This window comes from Oryctolagus cuniculus, chromosome 16 (assembly GCF_964237555.1).
Source record: "Oryctolagus cuniculus chromosome 16, mOryCun1.1, whole genome shotgun sequence".
Lineage (NCBI taxonomy): Eukaryota > Metazoa > Chordata > Mammalia > Lagomorpha > Leporidae > Oryctolagus > Oryctolagus cuniculus.
In genome coordinates this window covers 61917475-61938532 of record NC_091447.1, presented here as the reverse complement: position 1 = coordinate 61938532, position 21058 = coordinate 61917475, and the positions used below count along the sequence as shown (strand labels likewise).

Genomic DNA, 21058 nt, shown 5'->3' with positions numbered 1-21058 from the left:
GAGCCACCATCTGGGCCTTCAGAGCCCCCTTCCCTGACAGGGGCTAGCTGTTACTTTGTTGCTGTGCGTGTCCCCTTATCAGCCTCGCCACTGTCCTGATGCTGCCCTCATTCAGGTGGCTGGGTAGATAAAAAAAAAAAAAAATCCCAGGCTGGACCAGCCACATGTGGATGGCATCTGTGGCATCCACTTTTCGCTGGTCTTCAAAAGCATAGAAATCACTTTTCCTGGGTTAAGACAGAAAAGGAAAACTTTCAATAACCACAAGCAGTCACTGGCCAGGCCCAGCCTGCTCTTGGTCTAGGTCAGCTGAAGGTGGGAAGCTCAGGTCCAGGTTACTCATGGTGTGGGCCCTGGGAGAGGGCATGCTAATTCTCCTCCTTCCCCCTAGGAAGTAGGGGGAGCCCGGCCAACCCCCTGTTTCCCAAGGACAGGCTCTGGCACTTGTCAGGGAGCCTCTGGGAAGGTGAACACTTGGCCAGGATATGTCCAGCAGGCTCTCACTGGCTGGTCCCCGGGCTGCTTCCTGCAAGGTGTCCGGCGCATAACAAATCTTCCCAGGCAGACGAATCAATTAATTCACAGGCTTTTATTGGGGTTCCACTCCCGGGCGAGGTTCCACGGCCCCAACAGAGCAACAGAGCGGGGCCGGGGAAGTCGCACGTCAGAGATTGGGAGAGCTCCTTTTATAGATTCAGCGCATGGGGGTTAAAGGTTGGGGCGGGTCTGATCCTCATTGGTTGACCTTTAGGCACCGGCAGGGACCTTGACAAGGACTTTTCTTCCCTGGAAGTACAGGTAGGAACTTTCCATTACCGGAAGTGTAGGCCTTCCCTCCTTGCAGATCCCAAAGCTACCACTTCCACCTCCACTTTTTTTGTGGGAGCAGGGTCATTTGCCTCCTGTTACACGCAGAGCCGTCCCCACCCCCCGCTGGCTTCTGGCTCTCTTCCCTGTCACTTCCTCCTTTCTTCACCATCAAGCCGTGAGCTCCAAGTCCCCTCCAGGCCTCTTATCCTCGCTGAGAGCAAGACTGGGACCCATGAGTGTCACCTCCCAAGCCCCTCCTCCCAAGCAAGGTACAGCTGCTGCAGGCCACGGGGAGGGACAGAAGCAGATTCACAAGACTTCTCCTGGGGCTGGCGCTGTGGTGCAGCAGGTGCAGTGCCAGCATCCCATATGGGCGCTGGTTCTAGTCCCAGTTGCTCCACTTCCGATGCATCTCCCTGCTAATGCTTCTGGGAAAGCAGCAGAAGATGCCCCAAGTGCTTGGGTCCCTACCACCCACATGGGAGACCCGGATGAAGCTCCTGGCTCCTGGCTTCAGCCTGCCCCAGTCCTGGCTGTTGTGGCTATTTTGGGAATGAACCAGCAGATACAACATCTATCTCTGTAACTGTCTTTCAAATAAAATAAATCAATCCAAAAAAAAAAAAAAAAGAAAAAGAAAAAGAACTCCTCCAAGTTCCCAGCAATGCCAGCACATGTTCCTTCCCCCCCTCCCGTCCCCCAGGACTGGGCTAGGAAGCCTCACCCAGAACAAGAACCCCTCCCATGCCCCAGACCCAGGGAACTTCCAGGGACCAAGTGTGTGGTCCCAGGCCCACCCCACCAAGTGCCCGGGCCCTGCTCACCTCCCCAGGAGTCCCTGAGCCCCTGAACCCGGGACCCCACCCACCATCCCCCAGGACCCCTCAGTTCCCAAGTCCCACCCATCACCCCTGGACCTCCTTCTCAGCTCCTGAGTCCGGGATTCTGCACTGAACGCTGGGACAACCTCCTCTCCAACCCCATGCCGGGGCCTGCCCACCATCCCGGACCCTCTAAGCCTCACACCTGGGACCCTGCCCACCACCCACCTGGGATCCCTCAACCGCCCACTATCCCGGAACCATTTAAGCCCCATGCCCTTGACCTAGCCACATCCAGCCAGGACCTCATCCTCCCGCATCCACTATCCCAGGACCCTGTAAGTCCCATGCCCGGAACCCCGCCCACCACCCAGCTGGGATCCCTCAGGCCCTGGGCCCTGGCCACTAACCTGGGACCCTGTCTCTTGCCTGTAACCCCGCCCACCACCCAGCTGCGACCACTCAGTCCGGGGCTCCGTCCACTATCCAGAAGGGCCCCATGCCCTTGACTCCAGCCACATCCAGCTGGAACTCCCCTCAACCACTATTCCGGGACCCTCTAAGTCCCAAGCCCAGAATCCAGGAATCAACTCAGCACCTGTGGCCGGGGCCCCGCCCACCACTCCAGGAATCAACTCAGCACCTGTGGCCGGGGCCCCGCCCACCACTCCAGGAATCAACTCAGCACCTGTGGCCTGGGCCCCGCCCACCACCCAGCTGGGACCTCTCAGCCCCCGGGCCCCGCCCACTCTCCGGGGACTCACCTGGGCTTCTGTACCCGGGACCCCGCCCGTCTCCTCAGAACCCCCTCAGGCCCGTGCTCAGGACCCCCGCCTCAGCCCCCGAGCCCCGCCCACTACCCGGGACCACTCCTCACCCCGCCCCGTGCCGGAACCCGCGCTCCTAACGTCCCCGGGCGCGTTAAAAAGCGCCGCCGCCTCACCCTCGTCCGCGGAGCGCCACCCCGTCTCGCGCTTCTGGCCCAGGGCGGCCCGCTCTGGTGGGGAGGGGGCGCCGCGCCGGGAGCAGTCCCGCCGCCGAGCGCTTCCGGGTCAGAGGGCGCGCGGCGCGACGGGACGCGCTCGGGGCAAATTCGGAGGCGGGGCTGGGCGCGGGGCTCCAGCGGGGTCCGCTCTGCTTGCGGCGGCGCCGTGGAGGAGGCCGTGGGCGACCTGAAGCAGGCGTCGGCCTGCGTGGCTGACCCCACCTGAGGGGCGCGGCCCCCAGCACCGCCAGGGAGGCCCGGCAGGCCCGATCCGAGGAGACCCCCCCTCCCGCCGCCGCCCCGATCTGGCTTCATCTGAAGGCACCCTCAGGGCACCACGACGGGAGCAGGAAGTTGGATTAGGAACGTCCGGCATTAGGAAGAGCAGGAAACGCGGTGACGTTACAGCGTTTCTCAGGGCCTTTCCCCGCGAATCTGCCGTCTTTCCATCCTCAGCCTGTCTCCCTCCCTGTGACTTGGAGACAGGGTAGGACCTGGCTTCTGCCTGTCCTGGGCAGTGTGCAGCAGGGTCGCGTAGAGCTGCTCCGTTGCGTTGGCTGCCTTCACTCCCACTCCAGGAGGCGGGGGAAGATCCCTCCTCTACCAGCTGTTTTGGGGGCACAGTTCTGGGTGCTGCACGCAGTTGCAGTGGAGTCCAGAAACGCCTACGCGCCAACCGCAGGAGCGTTCAGATCAGAGACCTCTGTGCACAACCGCACCAGCTATGCACTGGGGACAGACAGCACAGGGCAGGCACAGAGGTGTGACATCGAACCGCTCGTGGGCCGGCGCTGTGACGTAGTGGGCTAAGCCTCTGCCTGCATCCCATATGGGCGCTGGTTCGAGTCTCGGCTGCTCCACTTCTGATCCAGCTCTGTCCTACGGCCTGGGAAAGCAGTGGAAGATGGCCCAAGTGCTTGGGCTGCTCTACCCGTGTGGGAGACCCAGAAGAAGTTCCTGGCTCCTGGCTTCAGATCGACCCAGCCCTGGCCATTGCAGCTCTTTGGGGAGTGAACCAGCAGATTGAAGACCTCTCTCTCTCTCTCTCTCTGTATATCTGCTTTTCAAATAAATAAACATCTTTCTTTAAAAAAAAAAAACTCCACTCTGTTTATCATTACATATCGATATGGATTCTGATTGATAGATGAGAATAAACACATCTACTAAGGAACATGATGGAGTAGATTCCAGAAGGCGCCTGTTGTGCACTGGTTGAGGGAGACACTTGGATATAAAACTGAAACAGGACCCTAAAGGAGAGAATCAAAGCCAATGACCAGTTAGAAAACACACAGATGTATTAAGTTCCGCTATCGGGAAGAGCTGTTAGTGATACACCAGGAATGATGGAGATAAAGGAGAAAGACTGTGGCCTCAGATTTCCCTAACCTACACTCAGTAAATGACCTCAGTTGCCAGCTGTAGTCTGACTGTGGGAGTAGCAAAACACATAACATGTTTCTCAGTAAAACAAACAAAATCTACTCAGTATGAATACATCATGTGTAGAGAACTTATTTTGATAGCCTACCATCCCATGAGACAATGGTGAATTCCAACTGTTTCTGTTTGGAAAGTCTTTGGGAAAGCAGGAAAGAAAAGATGTTTAGATACCGAAGAGAGCAGAAGGCGTAAAGAGTAAGTTGCTCAAGTTAGACAGGTGGAAATCAGAGTAACACCAACTCCAGGGACCAAAATGAAGGAGAAAATTCTACTTTCACAATCTGGTCATGGAATCAGGATTGCTGGCCCAGGCATTTGAGTCCTATGATTATCAGTGCTTCCTTAGCTCCAGAGCAATGGACCCTTGTGTGGTTTCCAGAGCCTTCTTTATGTCTTTATTCCTCAAACTGTAGATGAAGGGGTTCAGCATGAGGGTGACCACAGTGTACATCACCGAGGCCATGGCAGGTGAGTGTGAGTTGTGGGTAACAACTGAAGTAAGGTAGACACCTAGACCTGTGCAATAAAATAAGGAGACAACAGAGAGGTGAGAGGCACAGGCGGAGAATGCTTTACACTTCCCCTGAGCTGAGGGGATTGCACGGATGGAGGAGATGATCTTAGAGTAGGAGCACAGGATCCCAGCCAGTGAACCAACAGCCAGCAGCACAGGTATGAAGTATATGACCATGTCATTAAGAAAAGTGTCAGAGCAGGCAAGATGGGCCACCTGATTCAGTTCACAGAAACAGTGATGGATTTCCAGGGGTGCACAGAAGGACAGCCACAGCACCATTAAGCTTTGTAACAAGGCATGCAGGACACTGATGACCCAGGATACCAGGACCAGCTGCACACAGAGCTGGGGGTTCATGATGACCATGTAGTGCAGGGGGTGACAGATGGCCACGAACCTGTCATAGGCCATCACAGCTAGGAGAAAATTGTCCAGCTGTGCAAAAAGCAGGAAGAAGAACATCTGGGTGATGCAGCCTGCGTAACTGATGGCTTTGCTCTGCGTCTGGATGTTCACTAGCATCTTGGGGACGGTGGTGGAGGTGAAGCAGACGTCCACCAAGGACAGGTTGGAGAGGAAGAAGTACATGGGTGTGTGGAGGTGGGGGTCTGAGAGGATGGCCAGGACGATGAGCAGGTTCCCAGCCACAGTGACCAGGTACATGGAGAGGAAGAGCCCAATTACGAGTGGCTGCAGTGCTGGATCCTCTGAGACTCCCAGGAGAAGAAATCTTAAAGTTTGTGAATCATCCCCTGATGCCAATGGTTGAGACGACTACCAGGAAAGAGATAATTACATGATCACTGAGGAGCCATTGCTCACATAGAGGAAATTCTACCATTTATATGTTGCAGGCAAACACTGATTTATATACACTGTGCATGGATCTGGTCCCATGTAGGGCTCATTTAGTCCATTTGAAACTTCTTATTAGCATCTCTGAGCAGGGTTTCCTTCCCACTTAGCATATTCCCTAAAGTGAATGTATGTATTCTAGTATTTTAATAAGTAATGATCTCCTACAGTTGAACTGTATAAATTGACTTCCAATCATGTTTCAAGCACTGCCCAGTCAGAAGTCTAATACCTTGGAAGAACAAAACTGTCTACATCCCATTGATGGAGATGGAATATAAGAGAATGAATAAATGCTGTGAATAAAATGAAGCAGCTATAAAGAAGAATGGGTCCAGGGTGTTTTTATTTTTTACATTTATTTATTTATTTGAAAGACAGACTTACACACAGAGAGAAAGAAATGCAGAGAGAAAAGAGAGAGAGAGGTCTTCCATCCACTAATTCACTCCCTAATTGGCTGCAACAGCTTGATCTGCACCAGTCTGAAGCTTGGAGCCAGGAGCTCCTTCTGGGTCTCCAATGTGGGTACAGGGGCCCAAAGACTTGGGTCATCTTCTACTGCTTTCCCAAACAATAGGAGAGAGCTGGATTGGAAGTGGAGCAGCCAGGATTTGAACCAGTGCCCAGACGGGATGCCGGCACTGCAGGCGGTGTCTTTACCTGCCATGCCACAGCGCTGGCCCCCCAGGGTGTTCTTTTCTAGTTGTCCAAGTAGGAATGGAAACAGAAGGGCTCATTATCCAGAGACCCAGAGCCACGAGGTACTTTGTGGAAGTATGGATCATGTCAAGGGTATGATGAGGGCCAAGACCCCCTCGTGGCTGTTATTACACAACAGGAGCGCTCCAAGGGAAGTGAGGATGGCAGTGGTGATGAGCAAGAGGGAGAGTGGGGTGGAGTGGGGACACAGGATCTGAGGTTGAGGTGCATCAACACAGACTCCATCATCCTCACAGGAGCCTCTTGCACCTCATTCATCTTTTAACTTTATTTATTTACTCTAACATAAAGAGAACAGATTTAACGCAGTTTATGGATACAATTTTTTTTTTTAACAGGCAGAGTGGACAGTGAGAGAGAGAGACAGAGAAAAAGGTCTTCCTTTTGCCGTTGGTTCACCCTCCAATGGCCGCCACGGCCGGCGCGCTGCGGCCAGCGCACCGCGCTGATCCGATGGCAGGAGCCAGGAGCCAGGTGCTTTTCCTGGTCTCCCATGGGGTGCAGGGCCCAAGCACCTGGGCCATCCTCCATTGCACTCCCTGGCCACAGCAGAGAGCTGGCCTGGAAGAGGGGCAACTGGGACAGAATCCGGCGCCCCAACCAGGACTAGAACCCGGTGTGCTGGCGCCGCTAGATGGAGGATTAGCCTAGTGAGCCGCGGTGCCGGCCCTATGGATACAATTTTAAGAATAGCATGGTATTTTTCTTCCTTCTCCTCCTCCTCCTTTTCTCTGTCTGATCTCTCTCTCTCCCTCTTCTCTCTCTTCTCCCCCTCCCTCCCTCCTCTTCTCCTTTCCTCTCCTACTCTTTCTTTCACATTTTTGAGATGAAATTTTTTTACTATTCTTCCTGTGTATTTCTTCAGTTTTCCAAGATTGAAAAACTCCTTTAAATATTAAAAAAAATTTAAACAGATGCAAAAATGTTTGAGGTTCCATGGGATATGTGAGTACCTGACTACATTGTGCTATGTCCAACCAGTGTGTGTCTATGGGTACATACATCCATCTACTCAAAAATGAAACATTTCTTTAGGGTCTAAAACGTCCAAACTCCTATATTCTAGTTCTGTTTCAGAGAAATTTGTCATACATTTTCACGATCTATAGTTGTCCTACCATGCAACAGAACCCAGCAATGTCTTACTTCTCCCTAAGTGTAACCTAGTGAACACAGAGCAAGATTTCCCCACCTTGGCCCATATTTCCCTCTACATAATCTAATATCCACCATTAGACCTTATCATTGTGTTTATAAAGGCATCCAGTGATTAATGGGATTCATTATAACTACTGTGTATTGATTGAGTTCTTGTCTGGGTAACATTAAGTGTCACCTTGGAATAATAATTCCAGGTAACTCAGCTTGAACGCTGTTCTCATCTCACAGCAGATGAACACAAGCACGCAAACACACAGAGACAAACATAGACACAGATACTATGGCCTTCTGGGGCCATGTTTGTACCATGCCCTGATAGGGCAACATGTAGACATGACACATGTGGGCCAAATCAAATTATTTCCTGAAAAAAAGTACACATTTCACCCAGAAGTTCCAGCTTGAAAACCTCCCATGAGCAAATAAATGTGGGAGTCCATTGTGGTATGGTCATTTTCACCCTTTTATTTTTGTTCATTTTTATTTGAAAGGCAGGGGGACAGAGAGAGGTGCCAGCATTGTGGGGTAGCAGGGTTAAGCCCCCGCTTGCAATGTCAGCATCCCATATAGGTGCTGGTTCAAGACCCAGCTGCTCCACTTCAGATCCAGCCCCTTCCTAATGCACCTGGGAAAGTAGCAAAGACGGCCCAAGTGCTTGGGCATCTGTGTCCATGTAGGAGACCTGGAAGAATCTCTTGGCTCCTGGTTTCAACCTGGCCCAACTTAGCCATTGCAGCTGTTTGGAGAGTGAACCAGTGCATGCTAGGTTCTCTCCCTCTCTCTCTCTCTCTCTCTCTCTCTGTAACTCCACCTTTCAGATAAATAAATAAGTCTTTGAAAAATACGAGCAGGAAATGAATCTAATGTTACCACTTCACTTATGTGAAGATCCCAACATGACTCTGAGAGGAAAAGCTGATGATGAATGAAGGATAAAGAATTGATACCAAATGATGGTGGAGGCGATGCAACCTTCAGAAATATATATAACTAGAAAAGCCCAGAGACACCGTAGGAAATAACAGGAAGAGAAGATGGATGTACTTATACACAAGATGATTTGTCAGCTTGAATAAGGTCAGAAACATTCTGCATCGACAAAGCAAAGGCAGGGGTAGGGCAGTAAGACAGCCTTATGGACCTGGTAACACACTTGACTATCCCTCAAACACACACACACACACACATGCGCACACACAAACACACATATACACATCCACACACTCACACACACAAACACATACACACACATGAAATGGCAGACAGCAATATTCTCAGTTTGAAAGACTATCTCTTGGTTGGAATCTGTCTCATCAGCAGAAAATATCAATCTGCATCATTTCAAATAATAAAGACAGCAGAGCTGGATGTCTGGTGCTGCATTTAAGCTGCTGCCTGGGACACCCACATCCCAGATCAGGTAGCCCGGGTGTGAGTTGTGGTTCTGCTCCTGATTCCAGCGTCCTGCTAATGCACCCTCTGGGAGGTTGCAATGACGACTCAGCTGTGTGGGTTTTCTGCCAGTCACACAGGAGACCTACACTGAGTTCTGGGCATGGGACTTCTTTGGCCTGGCCCAGTCTTAGCTGCTGTTGGCATTTTCAGAATGAAACAGAAGAGAGTGGCTCTCTCTTTTGTTTGTATGTCTTTGTCTATTTCGTTATGTTTCTCCCCCAATCAAGTAAAATAAAGATAAATATTAAATCTGAAATGCTCTCAATTGCCTGTCTTTCCCTCCAGAGCTGCCACCCTCTTTTTTTTTTTAGATTTTACTTGAGAGGTAGAGTTACAGACACAGACACAGACACACACACACAGAGAGAGAGAGAGAGAGAGAGAGAGAGAGAGAGATCTTATATCTGCTAGTTCACTCCCAAAATGGCTGCAATGGCTGGAGATCTGCCAATGCAAAGCCAAGAGTCAGGAGCTTCTTCTGGGTCTCCCACATGGGTGCAGGAGCCCCAAGGACTTGGGCCATCTTCTGCAGCTTCCCCAGGTGCATTAGCAGGGAGCTTGATCAGAAGAGGAGCAACTGCGACTAAAACCAGCACCCATTTGGGGTGCTGGCACTGCAGGCAGAGACTTAGGCCACTATGCCACAGTGTCGGCCCCCACCCTCTTACTTTACACCCCTTAACTGCCAAGATTCTTGGATCCCTGTTCTTTTACAGAACTGCTTTGTTCATCTGAATTCCTGCTCCAACTGCACTTCCACTAGGACCATCTAATTGTCAACAATGAATCCTGTGTTGTTAGTTTCAGTGGACACTCCTGTGTTTTAACACCATGAATAAATACACAATTAAGCATGAGAGTAAATGAACACCCCAATCTCTCTATCTGAAATAGACTGGATTGGCTATCAGGTGACCTTGGGTAAGCGTTCTCAACTTCCACTCTGGGCCTTTCCTGCAGGGCCTGCTGGGCTCTCAGACTCACCTGCATGGGTTCTCTGGGAGGAAGGTCTCTGGGAAGAGGTGTGACTCCTCCAGGGATGGATGATGATGGACACCGAAGCTCTGTCCCACAGAGACAGCAGGAAGGAGTCAAACATCAGTCCCTGAGCCAGATGAAGATTGTGGTGAATTTACAGCTCCCCGTCTCTGCACAGTAGGCACATCTTCCTCATGGGGCTCTGACCTATGAGCACCTGATTTCCCAGTAGGGACCCTGATTTGGGCAGACACTTTCTGGCTGATCCTCTGCTCCCAAAAGACCAGGTTTGTGGGGAGCAACTGAGACTAGACTAAATTACTGGAACTAGGACTAATTCTATGCATCTGCTCTCCCACAATATGGCGCTGGGGAGGAATAAACAATTTCCTCGCAGCTGCCTCACCAATTTGACTGATAAGCTACAGGAGCTGATCCTGCTCCTGATTGGAGGAGAGCAGCGTGCTCGGCGTGTGGGTAGCAGAGTTGGGATTGGTGGAAGAGGACTATAAAGGAGGAGAGAGACAACATGCACTGGAGACACATCTGAGGAACCCCTGAGAGCTGGCCGGCGGAGGCGAGGCGGGGCGGGGCGGGGCGGGGCAGGGCAGCAGCTAACCCGGGACGGCGTCCTTCCTCCGCGAGTGAGGGAATGGCAGCTAACCCGGGAAGGGCCGGGCAGAAAGAACAGCGCAGGGTCCGGTGTCGTTCCTCCACGAATGGGGGAGCGACACAGGTTGAAGTCATGTGTGTGCAGAGTTGATTATTCCTTCTCTGTGGGTTCTCCTGCCTCCTGGAGGGAAAAGCTTTCAGCCACTGACCCTATTTGATTCAACACTTTCTCCAGAATGCAAGATGGAAGAACTCATCTTCAAGAAGTCCCTAGGGTTCTCCAATCCAACAGTTTGATTGGGGACGCAGCAGCAGGCATGTCAGGGACAATGGTATTTCCCTCTTCAGGAATGGGAAAACTGTTTCTCTATGTAAAACCAGGGCTCCTCACTTGCAATGAGTTAGAAAATTTTTATAAATACGACTTTAAGAATATAATGGCTCTTCCCAGCATTACCGCCCCCCCCACCATGAATTAGAAATATATTGCATTTTGGCAGCTGTCACTTAGTTTTCCATATGTCTGTGAGTTAAAAGAGAGGTATTTGTATTTCATTTTATTTTATTTGAAACATTTTATGGGGGACACTGAACATTGAGCACATGTATACACTGTGTTATGATCAAATCAGGGTAATTAGCATATCAATCACCTCAAAAAAGGAGCATTTCTTTGAGATGGGAACATTCAGAATCCTCTCCTGTAGATATGCTGGGATATACTGAGCCTTATTGTTAGCTGTAGTCATCCTTCTGTGCAGTAGACACCAGAATTTATTCCTCTTGTCCATCAGAATCTTGTACCAATTGACTAGCCACCCCCAGGTTCCTCTTCTACACTCCCTGGCATTTGCTAACCACTCTTTCCTTGTCTATTTCTAGGAGACCAACTCTGCAAGTTTCTACTTACCAGTGAGTCATGTGGTATTTGTCCTTCTGTGCCTGGCTTATTGCTCTTATCATGATGTCCTCCAAGGGCATTCATGTTGTCTAGAGTGACAGAATGTCCTTCTTCCAATAGCTGCACAGTATCCCATTGTGTATTAACAAACAAAAAGCAATAGCTTTTGTACATACAGACAATGCCATGACTGAGAAAGAACTTCTAAGATCAATCCTATTCACAACAACTACAAAAAAATTAAATCCCTTGGAATAAATTTAACCAAGGAGGTCAAAGATCTCTATTATAAAAAAAAAAACTTTAAAGAAAGAAAAAGAAGATACACACACAAAATGGAAAAAAATCTTCCAAGTTTATAGATTGGAAGAATCAATATCATCAAAATGTCCATACTACAGAAAGCGATTTACAGATTCAATGCGATCCCATTCAAAACACCAAGGACAATTTTCTCAGATATAGAAAAAATGATGCTGAAATTCATATGGAAACATGAGACCCTGAATAGCTAAAGAAGACTTACACAAGAAAAACAAAGCTGGAGGCATCACAATATCAAATTTCAAGACAGACCACAGGGCAGTTACAATCAAAACAGTCTGATACCGGCAAAAAAATAGATGTATAGATCAATGCAATCGATTAGAAACTCCAGAAATCAATCTACGTATCTACAACCAACTTATCTTTGACAAAGGAGCTAAAGGCAATCCCTGGAGCAAGGACAGTCTCTTCCACAAATGGTGCTGAGAAAACTGGATTTCCACCTGCAGAAGTTGAAAGCAAGACCCCTACCTTACACCTTACACAAAAATCCACTCAAAATGGATCAAAGACCTAAATCTATGACATGATGCCATCAAATTACTAGAGAACATTGGAGAAACTCTGAAGGATATTGACATAGGCAAAGACTTCTTGGAATATGTCCATAAGCATAGACAATCAAAGCCAAAATTGACAAATGGGATTACATCAAGCTGAGAAGTTTCTGCAATGCAAGAGAAACACTCAGCAAAGAGAAGAGGCAACTGACAGAATGGGAGAAAATATTTGCAAACTATGCAACTGATAAAAGATTAATATCCAGAATCTATAAAGAGCTCAAGAAACTTAACAACAACAAAACAACAATCCAGTTAAGGAATGGGCAAAGGACTTGAACAGGCATTTTCAAGAGAGGAAATTCAAAAGTCCAACTACACATGAGAAAACATTCAGGATCACTAGCCATCAGGGCAATGCATATCAACTTTTGCAAGCTTGGGGATTAATTTATGTGTGTGCAATTCTTTCCAAGTCAACCTGGTACCATGTAAACTACAGCTAATCGTGTATATGAACAAAAACATGCATGTGAACATAACACACATTGCAAGTTCACCTGAATGCATGAAAACACCCAGAACATCTTGGGACTGGCAATGTTGTGTAGCAGATTAAGCTGCTATGTGGAACCAACATCCTATATGAGCCCGTACAAATTCTGGCTGCTAAACTTCAGACCAAGCTCCCTAATAATGCACCAGGGAAAAAGTTGGCCCTAGTGCTTAGGTCCCTGCACCCATGTGGGAGACCTAGATGGAGCCCTGGCATTCTGCTTTGGCTTTGCAAAGCTCTGTCCATTGCAGCCCTTTGGGGGAATAAACCAGCAGACAGAAGATCTCTCTCTCTCTCTCTCTCTCAACCTTCTGTAAATCTATATTTCAAATAAACAAATAAATCTTAATGGGAAACACAGATGATGACATAAATGGATGTCAAGGGGTGTGTACAGTCCCAGCAATGAAGATACTACTTAGAAGACAAACATTCCATTTCATACTGTATCTGGTTCAATCCCCACTGTTCTTCGGATTCAACTTCCTGCTAATGCACATATTAGGAGCAGTAGATGGTGGCCACGGTTTTGGTTCTCCACTGCCCACATGGGACGCCTGGCTTGAGTTTTGGGTTCCTGGCTTTATCCTGGCCCAGACTCTCCTGTGTGATAATTTTGGTGTAAACCAATGAATGGAAGATCTGTCTTTTGCTGTCTCTCTTTGTCTCACTACCTTTCAAATACACATCAACAGATAAGCTTTTAAATATGACACATCAGCACAATGAATGGTATTCGGCCAAAAAGCAGAATGCAATGCCCTCATTTTGGAAAAACACGGACGAACCCAGAGATCATTAGAATAAGTAATTAGCCAAGCACAGAGAATTACCACACAATGACACTTGTGAGCAGAATCTTATCAAGCTGATTTCATGGAAGTGGACAGTGGTACAGTGGTCAGCAAAGATCAGGGTGAGCAGGTGGCAGGGTGTGATGTCAGAGGTTGGTTAGTGCATTCAACGTTTCAGTTGGATGAGAAGAGAACCTCTGACATCTACCACCCAGTAGGGTGACCAGAGTTAACAGTGGTGCTCCCTGTGTTCCAAATAGCTAGAAGAGAGGATTCTGAATGTTCCCAACTCAAAGAGATGACTCAAAGGTGATGGGGTTGCTTTTATCACAGCACAATGTATACGTGCATCTAGACAGTGAATGGTCCCCTACACTATGTGTCAACTAAAAACAAAACAAAAAAATATCAGCTCATCTCTTCTAATTGACAAACATTTGCTAAGGCAGTTCTTTCTTTTTAAAGATTTATTTACTTCTCTCTGTCTCTCCCGCTCTCTCTTCTCGGCACTCTCTCCTCTCCTCTCCCCCTCTCATCTGTCTTCTCTCTGCTCTCTCTTCTCTCCTCACTAGCTCCTCTCCTCTCTCTCTCTCTCTCTCTCTCACACACACACACTCTCCTTTTCTCTCTTTTCCTTATTCGCCCCTTCCCTCCAGCCTGCTGGGTTTTTTCCCAGTAAACTGCTTCCCTTAAAAAAAAGATTTATTTATTTATTTGAAAGGCAGAGTTACAGAAAGGCAGAGGAAGAGAGAGGGAGAGAGGAGAGAGGAGAGAGAGAGGGAGAGAGAGAGAGAGATCTTCCAAATGTTGGTTCACTCCCCAGATGGTCACAAACCTGGAGTTGCATAAACAGCAGTTCTTAAAGTGTGCTGTAATTTTCCATTTTCTGGCCAAAGTGTGATGAAGCTAAGAAACACCATGATGTTTTACATCAGAGAAATAGTTTCTCCTTTTTTTCTTTTGAAAAGTGTTTTGAAATGTTTGCTAATATGGACTGGTCAATGCTAATTTGTTATGAAAGGTTGAGAACAAGAGAGAGGGAGATCTTCCATCCCCTGGTGTGATCCCCAATGGCCCATGACAGCCAGGAGTGGGAAAGTGGATCAGAACCCACTAACTATCTGGTTTTCCCATGTGAGTGCCAGTGACCCAGCTATGTGAGCCATCACTTGCCTCCCACAGAAACCATCAGCAGATCCTGGATTGAAAGTGGTGCCTAGACTTGAAAAAACAGACCCCTTGTATGAGTCTTGGGCATCCAAAAGGCATGTTAAATGGCTTCAAATGTCTGCCAAAGTTTTCCCTTCTTAAAGAGGGAGGGGAATATGAAGTTTTGTAGATGTCAGGAGCTACGTTCCCAAGAGATGTTTGAAAGCTGTAGGCAACTAACAAGGTAAGTTCTTCCACCCTCGAGAAAACATTAACTCTAGAAAAATAAATTGGTGGGAGATTTGACCTCTAGAGGCAGAGGAGTTCACAGAGAAAGAATAATGACAGCTAAGTACACACCTGACTTCTTACCTGGTCTTTTGGGGATAGAAAATCAGCAGGGAATAAAATTTTTTTTGTTTGTTTCTGCCTAGAGCAGTGTCCCTGCAGGGAAATCAGGAGTGCAGAGGCTGGAACACCAAGACGAAGCTGTACCTAATGAACAGAGACAGGAAGCTATAAATACCACCCTTTACTGTGGACCATCAAGAGTACAACCCTGACCTGGACAAAACACAGTGGTTGCTTTTGGAGTTTTGATCTGACTCTGGAACCACTGCTGTACTCCTTCCTGCTGTTTTGTGACTTCTAAAGCTTCCCTCTCCATCATCAGAGATCCAGGGAGGAATCATTTGTCTAGATGGGGGTGCTCTTCTAAGAGAACCCATCTAGGTGAGCCTGAGAGCCCACTCACTACTGCAGTAAAGGCTCTGAGAGAGTGGAAGCTGAGAATGTTTCCGTGAAGTCACCTGATGTCCAAGCAAGTCTATGTCAGATATCAGGTTGTATTCTTACTCTGCTTGCTTGATAATTATTCACTGTACTTATCTGCGATGCTGGAAAACAGAAGTGTTCATTGAAACCAGCCATCCAGAACTCATTGTTGGCAACAAAATGATGGTACTGGAAGAACAGATAGAGCACAGATTGAGAAGTGGCTCCAGAAAAGTATAACAATGATCCGAGGGAAGAGAAAAACAGGATGGTGACTCTGGAAGGATATAAATGAAGTAAGTTCAAATGAGAAGCATATGCTAGAGATTAGAAAGGAAAGCTGTATATAGCCCAGCCAGAGGAAAGCAATAACCTATAGATTACAAAATCAATGAAGGAATCCCTACCTGGCTCAGCTGCAATTTGATCCTTCACACTCAGGTCTGTGGTGGAAGATAAGTTGAAGCATTTCAAAAGCAGAAGACACCAAGCTTCTAAGATTTGGAGAAGACAAGTCCATGAAACCCAGCAGAGTCAGGTGGTAGCTGAGACACCAGTGCGGCATGGATGAATGTCTTCAAGGAGCTCCTGTAGGTCTCTGTACAGTGTAAATACCTCTACCATTTCAGGAGGGCTGGGCTGCCCAGTGACATGTGGCAAATAGAGATTTTGCATGAAAATGTCTTTGTTCACTGTCTTCAGCTGTGGTGCAAGAGCTGCCCTGTGAGTCCCAAGGGCTGTTCTGCAGAGAAAACTCAGTTGGTACAGGCAGTGCAGGGACAGGTGGCTCACGTCCTGCGTCTCTAGCCTACAACCAGGATTTCCTGGGACTTAAGCTTGTTTGTCCTCTCAGTTTACTGAGTGTCTTGCCTGCAGTGCCCACATTCACCTGGACTTTCATCCAGAATCCAAGGTGCACAGAAGGAAGTTGTGGGTGCTGGGGTCACTGTGGACACACCACCCGTGGTGTCTGGAGGCATTGGGGGCTATGTGGAAACCCCTCAAGGCCTCAGGATCTTCAAGACCATCTTCACTGAGCATATTCACTATGAGTAAAAAAGGTGCTTCTGTTAAGAATGGGCAAGAAGCTCGGAAGGCCTTCACCAAACACTGTAAGGAATGGCAGGACCACACTGGCAAGCAGCAGCTGGGAAAGGACGTCTATAGCATGAAGAAGTGTGGCCAGGTCAGTGGAGTCACTGCTCACACCCAGATGCACCTGCCATCTTCTACACCAGGAGAAACTTCACCAACAATGTCTCTTTGTCACGCAATGAACTGGTTGGTTCTGAAGAGGTCACAGCTGCTGATAACAAGAGGCTTTGCATTTTTATATGGTGCTTCTCTTGCTGCATGTGAAAATGCCTCTTTTCTCTGTCACTCTGCCCTTCAAACAAATAACCTTTAAAAAATCATGGACTTCCTCTTAGTTTTTTCCCTCCCTGATTTTTGGAAGGAGATGCACACAGCACCTTGTAGAATCTTGAAATCTTCCTGTTTCTATCTGCATCCAAGTAGTTCATAGACTTAGCCACAGACTGTTTCATATTCAGCTGGTGATAGATGAAGGACCAGTCATTTATAATTTTCAGCTTTCTGGACCAAATAGCTACTTTCAGCAGGTTTTTTTTTTTTTTTTGCAGTTTTAATTAAACACAAATGAAATGTGCACAGGAGCTATACATTTTCTTCACTGTTCAGCCTGGCATTGGGATAGGTGACTCTGATGGCCAGCTGGGCTGCTCTTTCCATGATGGCTTTGTGGTTTGTGGAGGAAACACAGAGCAATCTCAGCACGGTAAGATCTGTTGTGTATCAGTGTTAGGGAACCATTCTCGGAGAAAGTAACTGTAGCACAGTTTGAAAGAAAGTAACTGCACAGTAGAAAGGTAACCACGCTAGTCCGTAGCACCTAGTGCCCACGGGAGTGGGCTGAAGCGATCTCTCCTCCTAGTCACCTAGAGTACCAATAAAGTGTGTTTAGCTTGACCTTCCTCAGTCTCCTCGACTCTTCCTTCGCAGCAACCTGGCCAGTTCCCAGAGGGGAAGATCCTGACAATCAGCAACACCTCCAGCTTCTTATCAGTCTGATGGTGCAGGATGAGCTTGTTGGTCCTCTTTTTGTCAATCTTAGGCTTCACAGGCGTCTGAGGGCAGCCATGATACTATCAAGAGGAGTAGTATACTGTCCAGGTATGACGAGGAATATGTGGCTCCCTTCTATAAAGTGCTGGGTCAAACTGCAAGATATATTATCTTGGGGCCCAGCACTGTGGTGCAGCAGGTTAATACCCTGGCCTGAAGCGCCGGCATCCCATATGGGCGCCAGTTCTAGTCCCAGCTGCTCCTCTTCCAATCCAGCTCTCTGTTCTAGCCTGGGAAAGCAGTAGAAGATGGCCCAAGTTCTTGGGCCCCTGCACCCACATGGGAGACCTGGAAGAAGCTCCTGGCTCCTGGTTTCAGATCAGCGCAGCTCCACCCATTGCACCAATTGGGGAGTGAACCATCGGATGGAAGACTCTCTTTCTCAGCCTCTCCTCTCTCTGTGTAACTATCAATTTCAAATAAATAAATCTTTTATAGAAGCATTGATTATCATTACTAGGTTCTGGTCATGATACCAATCACACCACTCCAAAACTGCAAGGTGAGGTGTAGACACCAATGTGCCTAATTTGGCATGACACAATGTCTCTGCCTGTCTTGCCCAAAGAAGTCTTCAACTCATTGTGGTGACACAAAAGTAGTCGACATAGTCTCTTATAAACAAGACATATGCATCCGGTAATCTGCCACGAATTCTATGCACCAAGGAGCCCAATTGGGCAATGACACAATGTCTCTGCCTATCTTGCCCAAAGGAGTCTCCAACTCCTTGTGGTGACACAAAAACAATCAACATAGTCTCTCTCTCTCTCTTTTTTTTTATTTTTGAGAGGCAGAGTGGACAGTGAGAGAGAGACAGAGAGAAAGGTCTTCCTTTTACTGTTGGTTCATCCTCCAATGGCCGCTGCGGCCGGCACGCTGTGGCCAGCACGCTGCGCTGATCCGAAGCCGGGAGGCAGGTGCTTCTCCTGGTCTCCCATGCGGGTGCAGGGCCCAAGCACTTGGGCCATCCTCCACTGCCTTCCCCGGCCACAGCAGAGAGCTGGACTGGAAGAGGGACAACCGGGGCAGAATCCGGCACCCCGACCAGGACTAGAACCCGGTGTGCCGGTGCTGCAAGCCGGAGGATTAGCCTAGTGAGCCGCAGCGCCGGCCGACATAGTCTCTTATAAAGGAGACATATGTATCCAGCAATCTGCCACCAATTCTAAGTACCAATGTGCCTAATTTGGCATGACACAATGTCTCTGCCTATCTTGCCCAAAGGAGTCATCAACTCGTCGTGATGAACAATGCCACAGTCAACATTGTCTCTTATAAATGAGCCATATGCATCCGGCAATCTGCCACCCATTCTAGGCAGTTCCATGAGACCATGAAATTGTCCATGTCCATCCCACAAACAGCGAGTAGCTGCTCAATGTCTTGCACAGTAGATTTTGTCTTCAGGATTTCTTTCTCTGTCTCATGGTGCTTCTTGATCTGGGATGGCAAAGCTGGTTGGAGGATTTCCAATGCTCAATCCATCAGCCTCATGCCTCTGTGAATACCTTGTCCATGATGCCACCTGCCCAAGATGAGCTGTCATGATGTGTTGCTCCCAAGTCACAGCTGCTCGAACACAGGGCACCATCAAAAATTCTTCAGGGGAAAATGATGACACATTTAGAATAATAACCTGAAGATAGTTACATAGGCAGCATAAGTGTCTCAATGGAAGAACATCTTCGGTAAACATAATCTATAGTAGGTCTTTCATATCTGGTGATTTGCCACCAACTCTCAACAGTTTCAGATTGTGAAACTACCTGTTACACGTCACAGTACCAGTTGAGGGCTTCTGGCTCTTCTTGCAGGGCTCGATCACCAGTTGCATCAGGTCCAGAGCTTGTCCCTGTAATGAGGACAGTCATTTTGAACATAAGCAGTAAGACCTGCCAAAGTTCACAGCACAGTGTAATATGTATGGCTCCTGCCTTCGGATCAGCATGGTGCGCCGGCCGCAGCGCGCCAGCCGTGGCGGCCATTGGAGGGTGAACCAACGGCAAAAGGAAGACCTTTCTCTCTGTCTCTTTCTCACTATTCACTCTGCCTGTCAAAAAAAAAAAAAAAAAAAAAAAAAAAAAAAAGAAAGCAATGGAAACAGAAGGATGTGGGAAAGGTAAGTATATCTCAGGAAATGCTGTGTATGGATTGTGAGTTCTGTGTCTTTTATACACAAAATCTGTCAAACATCCAAATTCATAGTAGAGTATCTTAGCAAGATGCACAAATATTGTGATTAAGGTTTGGTGCAAGGTAATGACTATGTGGAAGGATTTGTTCCACTGCTTCCTGTGGAAGATGTCCAGTGGCTGGTCTCAGGAAATCAGCTCCAGCACTCAAGTGTTCTACTCCCATACAGTCATTCCAGAGGAAGGTTTCCATCAGGCACAAAGCATAATTGTTAATTATCCTACAAGCATGTGAGATTGTGATGTTGACATTTTGTTTATAGTTTTTGTCTGGACAGAGGTGTAATTATTACCCATTAAGGTCAGCATGACATATATCAGGATCAATATCAATATCAGAGTTGTGGGTACAGAAAGTAATACCTGAAGGGGCTCAGAGTCTACAAAGGAAAGGACAGAAAGGGAACAAGCCAATCTGACACAGAAGCTCTGGCTATGTTTCCCTCGATGTACACATTACTTATCATGGTAGGTGGATTCTTCACTATAAATCTGTTCAGTAGCACTAGGATGATAGCTGGCTATTCAGTCTAGCTCTGTTACTATTGCTTTTTCACATTTCCCACTTGTAACATTGTTGTGAAGGTTTAAACCAGGCTAATATTGCCGTACTTTAGTAAGGCAGTTTCTTTTTGCTTAAGGGACTGAGATATTTGTTCTATAATCCTAGGTCGCAAAATTGCCATCTTCTGAGGTGCATTGTCTGCCACAGATAAGAAAGCTATCACTCAGGCTTTCTTAGGAGAGCCACCCAAGTATCTTGGCACTGCACAACACTGTGTGTTACACCAAGCACACCGAGCACGCCAAGTGCACTAAGTCGTCTTGAGCTCATGCTATGTTTCCAAAAGTATAAAACTTGCTCCAACTTAGGTTTAAGTGATCCTTAAACTTGGGTTTAAGTGGATCTGACTGGTGGAGTATTTTTAGGTTGTAATTTTCTAGCACTAAAGGTAAATCTTCTAGTGCCTTGTAGATCTTCAGCTAATATAAGTGTCTAAATGTAAAAGCAAATGTTTTCTCTCTGGTAAGGAAGAAGAGAAATTTCTTTAAGGGTAGGGTACACAGCTAGTTATATAAATCATAACTAATAACCTAACAATTTTAGGGAAAAGAAAAATAAAATTAGAGATGAGTCATTTTGGCTAACTGTGCTTTCCCATGCCAATTAACTGTCTGATAAATGTTCCCATGTCCATCTCCTAAGAATCCCTGTGGAAACAGATTACTTTTGTGATCTTTTGCTATCACCTTATAAGGTAATTTAGGGATTCTAGTGGTATTTGGAGAACTGTCAATATTCGGTGCAGGGTTTAAATAGCTATGAGGTGACTGTTTAAAGAATCTTTCTCTT

At 47.6% G+C, this 21058-nt stretch overlaps 1 protein-coding gene across 1 annotated transcript; it reads right to left on the bottom strand.

The window, feature by feature from the left end:
• Positions 1 to 4393: 4393 nt before the first annotated feature.
• Positions 4394 to 11348, bottom strand: LOC138845883 (olfactory receptor 7A17-like). Its single transcript, XM_070059767.1, has 2 exons — positions 11274 to 11348; positions 4394 to 5353 (listed from the first exon to the last, which is right to left on the bottom strand). Exons 1-2 carry the CDS (start codon positions 11346 to 11348, stop codon positions 4394 to 4396), a joined length of 1035 nt encoding a protein of 344 aa, XP_069915868.1.
• Between the last annotated feature and the right edge of the window lie 9710 nt (positions 11349 to 21058).

Excerpts from the sequence above, each read along its gene's own strand:
- LOC138845883 (XM_070059767.1), bottom strand. The coding sequence starts at position 11,348 with ATGAATGCCCTTGGAGGACATCATGATAAGAGCAATAAGCCAGGCACA. Across the intron at positions 5,354-11,273 it reads AAATACCACATGACTCACTG|TCGTCTCAACCATTGGCATC; the intron begins GTAAGTAGAAAC and ends CTTTCCTGGTAG.